The sequence below is a fragment of the Monopterus albus genome, unplaced genomic scaffold (genome assembly GCF_001952655.1).
Source record: "Monopterus albus unplaced genomic scaffold, M_albus_1.0 scaffold362.1, whole genome shotgun sequence".
NCBI classification, from domain to species: Eukaryota; Metazoa; Chordata; class Actinopteri; order Synbranchiformes; family Synbranchidae; genus Monopterus; species Monopterus albus.
Genome location: NW_018128242.1, coordinates 470,770 through 478,814, shown reverse-complemented (window position 1 = coordinate 478,814; position 8,045 = coordinate 470,770). Strand labels below are relative to the sequence as shown.

Here is an 8,045-nt window from a genome sequence, read left to right as displayed (position 1 = left end):
ATGATACAACTTCAGTTCCTGTACCAACCGATGAAACTCGCCATGTTCTCTCCTTCTTTTCAATATAGGATGGACCCAAAACCTTCTTTGTTTTCTTTTTTATGTAGCAGGACAAGCAGTACATCGTCGTCGCTTGTTGTGGAGTCCATCTATGTAGGGCGACGTTTTAAGAAAATATCGCTTATTCGCGTCGCGTCCGGTGTGAAAAGGCCTTAAGAGTGTGTTGTTCTACTAGAGGAAGGCAAACACCACAACGAGAGCCACTGACAAGACACAGCGACGATCACAACACCACAGAAATAATCTGACAAGATCGCAACCCCACCGCTAGTTTTCGTTAGTATTCATCCGTGCATAAGAAGTCAGCATTTAGTAAGTCAATAACATACGAGCAGGAACACTACATCTCTGACCCCAGCATGCAAGCTACAAAGCAGGAGTCGAGCTAGCCATCTTTGCTAATGCTAGGCGCTCATTGTTAGCTAGCCTGGAGATGTTCGTGCCAAACATCTCCAGGCTAGCTAACAATTAGTATGAACCAGTTCAGCTCAGAAACGGCCCCCAGCTCGACAGAAACCCAAACCACTCACCACATTCCTGCCGGTGATCCTACAAAGTGCGTTACAGATGATCGTTAAATTAGGCGGTTATTAAAATAAGTGGGCTACTAATACTGAGCAATTCCTTGTTTGCGTCCGTCCGATAAATGTGCACGGTGAAAACAAGAGGCGCCAAATATTCGTTCTTCAAAATGGACACGGCTGCCCCACATATCCCACCGCCAAAAGTTAAATCTTATTTCATATAACAACGCGGTGTTGAAGAAGAAAAAAAACTCAGATCCTGTACTTAATTAAACGTAGTAATGCTACAGTGTGAAAGTATTCTGTTATAGGCAAAAGCATCCCAAATGTTACTTAAATGTACAAACATATTAGCTTGAAACATACTTGAATTAAATCTATACTTGTTTTGGAAATATATGTATTAATTTCTACATTTGTGTATTTCTATATGTAATTTATACAAACTACTTATTTACTTCCACATCTTTATGATAAGGGGGTACACAACTACATCAGTCTGGATTGCCTGCAGTGATAAATAATAATGGTAGTCTTTATATCTTTAAAGTCTTCAACCACCAAAAATAAACTGTATTAATTCATAATGAAAGCAAATACACAAACAGGAATGTTAAGTCAAGCTAAATAAGAATTTATTGCATTTGAGTGAATACACATCTTCAGGCCAGAACAGACCATGTCCTCCCTCCTGCAGCAGCCTAAGACACTCAGGATAAATTTTCCTATTCACAATTTTAAAAAATGTAAATGCAAGCAACGGTAGAATATAAAAATGTAACAGGCAGAATAAACCCATGCATACAATGAACAAGCAATACTGGAGGTTACAACAAGAGCAGGAAAACTTTGCTTCATTTTCTCCAGTCAAATATGACTGTAGAGCTGCTGTAAACACTTACTGGCTTGTAGGACAAACCAATAGTATTTCTGGAAACAACTGTGAAACAATGAGCAAATAAAATAAATAATAGTAAATGACCACAGCATATAAAAGTACATCAGCAGGTGTGGTGTAAAAAATTAGCATGGCGTGATATGAAAGGATGTACATCTCAACAGACCTCTGACACACACAAGTTTGCACAGCTATTTATGTGAGGACACTCACTGACCATGCATTCCCTGGCCCCTTGCACTAACCTCAGCCATCACAACTAATGTCAGACATGGAAGACGCAACACTGCTGCTTCATCAGTCTGTTAAACTTTTACACTGATCCTCAAGGCTTCATTCAGACACACCCCCAACCTCAACAGAAAGAAAGACAGTACACATGAGATTGGGAAGTACAGCAGTGACATGAGGCGGAGTTTTCTCAACATCGTGGATGAACGCAAGTGTGTTCCAGTGTGTTATTGTTGTTTAGGGCATTCTCCAAAACAATATTTGTTATATGGATGGGTTAAAACGAACTGGAGAGCAAACTACTGGGCTGTGCCTCTTTAATTCTTCACGCTTCCAGATTCCAGCCATAAAAATTTACCCAATGCTCCACATGCGTCCATGCTTTGGGCCCTGTGCTGAGTCAAGAGTCCCGGGGCCAGCTGATTTCCAATCAGCTCTATGCACATATGAATGGGATAAAATAAACGTATCCTATGACTCTGCTAGACTTTCCAAATAATATTGATCAAATTCTGTAATAAGTCATTTCACAGGTTTGTGATGCTTGGAAAAACATATCCACTGTTTTACACCTGCTCCTTTTTCAGTGATTCTCTATGGGAAAAATGCTGGTGTGAAGCCAGTTGATGAACACAGAATGATGCTGTTTGGCAGCTACATCAAATTAGCTTCACAGCCCAGCGCTGATCCTGGGGATCAGATTGTTAGTGAGCTGAGCACACAAAGCTCACAAAGATGCATGAGAGACACCTAGACTGTTGTGACTGGTAGCCCCACTGTATGTAGCAGTGTGCTAACAATACCTAACCCCAACCCTGATCTACCTCTAACCCTAACCCTAAAACCAAGACAGTGAGAAACAGCTAAAATGTCCTCACTCTCATGGTAAAACTCAAACTCCTCATATTGTATAGCCATACAAGTACACAGACACACACACACATACATACACACACACACTCAGACCTTGTTGGTTCGATGCTGAAAGACTTTGCAGGCTGCACAGTAGATTTGATCTTTCAGTGTTCCACCATTTGGTCAAAGTGTCTCTTTCCGTCCAGGTACAACATCGATTCTGTTAAACACACAACACAACAGTATGTCAGATGGTAGCAGCAGATTTTTTTATGTTTATAACACTGTTTAACAGGGAACCTGGGATGCAGAACAAAAGCAGAAAAACACAAATACACAAGTAGAGTTTATTACAAGGAAATGTAGCTGCTGCTTTATTAAAAAATATCATGTATACAGTATGAGTGAGTACAAGTGAGCAAGATGTCCTCACTCACTCCCCAGACTTTTGTTTGCCTCACCTCCCATGCAAATCCAGAAGAATTATCTATCCAATTTTTATCCATCAGTGTTTATGTTTGAAGATATCAGCCCTTTCAGCTGCTCTCAGACCCTCAGGGTCAGAGCATAAAAACTGAGAGGCTGTCCCAGTTTATATACTGGAAGAATCTCAGACAGTGAATCTGGTACAAAACCACAAGGTGCTTTAAAAACAAGCATAAAAAGACAGGTTTTATACAAACCTTTAGGCATGCTTCCAAAGTGCAGAACTACAAATCAGTACTAAAACCCAGGATGCTAGGCCTTAGATGACCCATTTTCTCCCAAAATGGCTGAAAACACAGGCAACACAAAAATACAGTATCCACTGTAGGTCTGAGGTCTGTTCTGCTTTGCTTTCCCACTGTGTTGGTCGCTGTTTACATAAGAGTGGGGCTGCACTGCTCACACACAGCTGAGCAGAGAGCGACGAGTCAGCAACCACAATACTAGTAAATCAGTCAGTAACAGAGACTGTGTGAGCAATCCCAGGATCAGCTGAGTGCTTTGTGTGTGCACGCTGGCTCACCTCCGTATGTCTTTGGGATGATGTTCGGTACATCGCGGTCGGAAACAAAGGTGTAGTGGAAGATGTTGGTGGTGTTGTGCTGCTGGGTCAGTGGGTCGAACACCTCGCTGTGAACTCTCACCTGGATGTGCTTCCCCGTTGTGTAACACACCTGAAATACACACAGACACAAGCTGCTAGTGGAACACACAAAAAAGTCAGCCAGAAGATCCATCTCACACACAGGTCGACTGCAGGGGTGTAGCCAACTATAAAGGCTGTGGGTTTGACTTTAACAAGATAAACAGGTTTGGTCCCTCCACACGCAACCCGCCTCTGACCTGAGATGAGAGCAGCAGCAAAGAGCCGATTTCCACGGGTTTCTGGAAGAGGATATCATCGACAGCCACCAGGTTCGGTCGGCATCCTCTGCAACACATCAGAGGAAAGACGACACTTTGCTTAAAATGTTGTAGCGCACAAATACTCTCCTTTCATGCTTGAACACATTCTTTCTCCTGCGAACATGATCTCTCACCCATAGGAGCAGGCATTGGCCCAGCCCAGCTCATAGGCTTTCCTCATCAGAAAACCACCGAATATCCTGTTGAAGATGTTCCTCTCCTGGTGAACACACAGAAACAAGAGGTTTCTCTATTGAATCTTCCCAACCTAGTTAAAAATGAAGTGCATGTACTAAATGATCACTCTTATATCTCTAATGTCTTTTGAACCTAGAGACTCCAGTGAGACCCCAAGGAAAGTGACAACATAAACTGCTCCTAATCACTCTCTGCCTCTCCCATCATGTCCTGTTTCCCAGTGATGACGCAAACTAAGGATGCCTGGTTGGGACAAACTGGAGCTATACAGATAAAACTGAACTGAACTGAATTTTGTGTTCGTAGCTGTTCTTCCCTCTCACCTGTGGGTGGCAGATCTCCAGTCCTTTCAGTTTGGCATCTTCCATCCACACTGAGCTTGAAGGCAAAACTCTGCTGCGGAAACTGACTGTCCTGGAGCGAAAGACAGAAACTAATGGTGAAATATGAAGCAGTATACATCTGGAAATAACACACTGGAAATTGGCTTTAATACATATTGTTAGTCATTTTTAGAGCCAGATTTTTAGAACAACTCCTTGCTGATGTACATCAACACACAGTCTTTATTAGAAAAACCTAAGAAGAAAGGAGGCGGCGACACAGGTGGAACTAGTAACTGAACAAGGTGAAGGTGCTGAGTGTCATAGTTCTCTGCTGAGTGGAGTGTAGAAACCACGACATGAAGATCAGCTGTAAGTGATTTGCTTTGTTACCGTGAAACACTTCAGGTCTTTTCAGTCTGAGCTGAACTTTATATAGCTTACAGTCTAATTCATAATCATTGAGCCGCTGCTGCAGTGAGTAAAAAAACAAGCTGAACATGCTGAACGTGCTTGTGGAACTTGCAGCTACACATATGATACAAAATAAAAAGTCTTTCACGCAGATTGTGTGCAATAAGAAGCATTTTATCTTGTGTGAGAGGGGCAACATAAAAACAGGTCTCCTGTTACATGCATATGACGTTCATCTCAGCCTGCTGCACTGCGAGAGAGCAACACATATCCACCAGAGTGAGGTCAGTGGACTGAGGTTTGTAAATGTTTTCTAGTTGCACCTTTTACTTAGACCTTTTTAAGATGAACAAGCATCACTGTAGACCCAGTTGTTGTTGCCTCTTGTCTAAAGCAGGTTAAAGTTTATCATCTCAGTCATACTTTGTGTCCAGGGTGTTGAGGAACAGACTGTGCACAATCTTCCTCTCTTCATCTGTCGGAGCAACCTTCAGCAGTGACACGGTGCTCAGCTCCACACGGCGGGATTTGTTAGCTAGAAACACACAACACAGCAGGAAAGAGGGAGAAAAATGTTGCTGTAAAAGGCTCATTTTTAGCTTATCTTAAAGGTTACGCCATGACCTCATACCTTCTCCTTCCTGGAAGAGATTCTCTTCCTCCACTCCGTCTGGCTTCAGTGGATTTACAAACGCTGCCCTGGAGCAAAGAGGGAGGAGCAAACAGCAGCACAGGATGAAGTCAGCACGAGAGATGCTGTGGACTCAGCACACTGAAACTGAAACTCATTGCCAGTGATTGTTTCTTTTTCACTGTTTTAGCCCCCTGTAGATTCAGTATGGGGGTTGATCCAGAGATATTTTAAAGCTGCTGAAAGCTTTGACGAGCTCCTCTGCTCCATCTCTAAACCAAGGTTAAGGTTAGGGAATGCATCACCTCAGTGTCCTCACAGCTATAGTAGGACACCTGAGATTCTTTGGTATTGCACTGGAGCCGCCTTGTGTCACAAGACAAATTGCAGACTTTATGGTATTGTATGGTAAGACATGACCGTATGCGTGTGTGCACCACTGAAGCAGAAAACTTTGGAGGGTACAATTTAGGTAAAATTAGCCTATTATTGCACTTGATTAAAGGACCTGGATCGGGACCAAGACCTGATCAGGACTTCCCCTGTTAATATTCTGTATATTCCTGTATATTCCTCTGTGACTGACACATTACTGTGTCAGTCACAGAGGAACTGATGTTTCCTCCCACTTTGCTTATTTCCCTCTAATGAAGGCTTAAGCTCAGGGTCTCACTGCAGCAGAGACACTGAGACTCTCTAAGTGCTGATACACAGCACTGCCTGATCCCATTCTTTATTTATTCTCTGCCAATGAGGATTATGGATGCTCCAAACATTAGTTTCATCCTGGGGCTGTAACGAGTGTCCTACCTCTTGTTCTCTGGGTCCCGGGCCACCATGACAAATGTAGCATCCAGAATTGGGGTATAAGCTCCATCCTGGTACTGGAGGATGACACAGACTCACTTTACAAAACAAAGCTAGTGAGCATTTCATTTTAGAAAGACATGCAAGAGCTGATCTCTTATTCCTGTCTAGAGTTTCTTTACTACAATAATAAACAATCATCGGTCATTCAAACTGAGACAGTTTGTCACCACTATTTTGGTTAAACTTGGGTTTCTACAGGCAGCTACTTTTTGTCACTTCTTGTGCAGCAGAACGCGACTTAAAACGCAGTCGATGCATAACATATACACTCAGCTGGCAGTTTATTGGGCACAGTCAGCTAAAACTGAGTCAGTCCAACGGTTCTGTGATAAATCTTCCTTCATGAAGCTGATAATGTTCAGTGTGTTCAGACTCTTTCAGAGAGGTGCTGCCGCAGGATGTACTGTAGTAGACGGCATTAGCTTTAGCTAGGTGTATCTAATAAACTGCCCACTGAGTGTATATTGTTGGGGTGTAAGTGAACAGGTGTGTGTGTCTACCTGTGACATGTGCATCTTGGCTTCAATAGAGGTCTTTCCCACCCATGTCACATGACCAGTGAACTTGATGTCACAGTCAGGATAGATGATGTGCTGCCTCATGTCTGAACGCAAACACAGGGATGAAGACAGGTGTTTGAGGTGTGAGAGCCAAACCAACAAGGTGCAGATCGTGCACTAAATATGAGACTCACCAATCCGGTCCACAAGGGCAGTGACAATAGACAGTGGAGACCTCTTCAGAGCCGGGTTATAGGTGTGGGAGTACGAGATGAGGACTGAGGAGAGAAATGAGAAAGACAAAGTGCTGCACTCTACAAATCTCTGGGTCACTAATGCACCAGTTCATTTTCCCAATACTATGGGCAGAGAATCACCAGAGGGTTTCTTTTCATCCAAACAATCAGCACTAATAGTGAGTTACAGCTACAGGTATGTGCCAAAAAATTAGAATATCGAGGGAAAGTCCATTTATTTCAATAATTTGTTTCAAAAAGTGAAACTTGTATGTTATATTAGTTCACTACACACAAAGTGAAATATTTCAAGCCTTTATTTGTTTCAATTTTGATGATTATGGATTAAAGACAAAAAAAACCCAAATCCAGTATTTCACAAAATTAGAATATTTCATGTGACCAATAAAAAAAGGATCTTAAACACATGTTGGCCTTCTGAAAAGTGTGTTAATGTACTGTATTATGTCCTCAGTACTTTGTTGGGCCTCCTTTTGCATTAATTCCTGCATCAAGGCGGCGTGGCATGGAGGCGATCAGCCTTTGACACAGTTGAGGTGTTATGGTAGCCCAAGTTGCTTTGATATTGGCCTTCAGCTTGTCTGCATTTCGAGGTCTGTGTTCCCTCATCTTCCTCTTGACAATACCCCATAGATTTTCAATGGGGTTTAAGTCAGGTGAGTTTGCCGGCCAATCAAGTACAGTTATTCCATAGCTATTAAACCAGTGTGGATGTCTGATCACACCTCCCTGCTGGAATGTGATCTACACCGGGGGTCTGTGTGTATGTGTGATGTTAATTTGTATGTTAAACTGGCCAAGTGGTCATCTCAGGATGTCGAGCCCTCGGTCTCTGCAGGACATCCCAAGACAAAGCAGAACTTGCAATATGTTAAGTGGGTCTGTGTGTGAA

At 42.6% G+C, this 8,045-nt stretch overlaps 1 protein-coding gene across 2 annotated transcripts in view; it reads right to left on the bottom strand.

The window, feature by feature from the left end:
- Positions 1–1,197: 1,197 nt before the first annotated feature.
- Positions 1,198–8,045, bottom strand: part of LOC109951057 (acyl-coenzyme A thioesterase 9, mitochondrial) — a 10,986-nt gene continuing 4,138 nt past the window's right edge. For both annotated transcript variants that reach the window (XM_020585320.1, XM_020585319.1), the window contains 10 exons: positions 7,091–7,174; positions 6,897–7,000; positions 6,337–6,410; positions 5,527–5,594; positions 5,319–5,430; positions 4,482–4,572; positions 4,095–4,180; positions 3,898–3,985; positions 3,578–3,728; positions 1,198–2,788 (listed from right to left, as the gene is read on the bottom strand). In XM_020585320.1, coding sequence (XP_020440976.1) covers positions 2,733–2,788; positions 3,578–3,728; positions 3,898–3,985; positions 4,095–4,180; positions 4,482–4,572; positions 5,319–5,430; positions 5,527–5,594; positions 6,337–6,410; positions 6,897–7,000; positions 7,091–7,174 — 914 coding nt within the window. In that variant the 3' untranslated portion in view covers positions 1,198–2,732. The remainder of the gene's footprint in view (positions 2,789–3,577; positions 3,729–3,897; positions 3,986–4,094; positions 4,181–4,481; positions 4,573–5,318; positions 5,431–5,526; positions 5,595–6,336; positions 6,411–6,896; positions 7,001–7,090; positions 7,175–8,045) is intronic.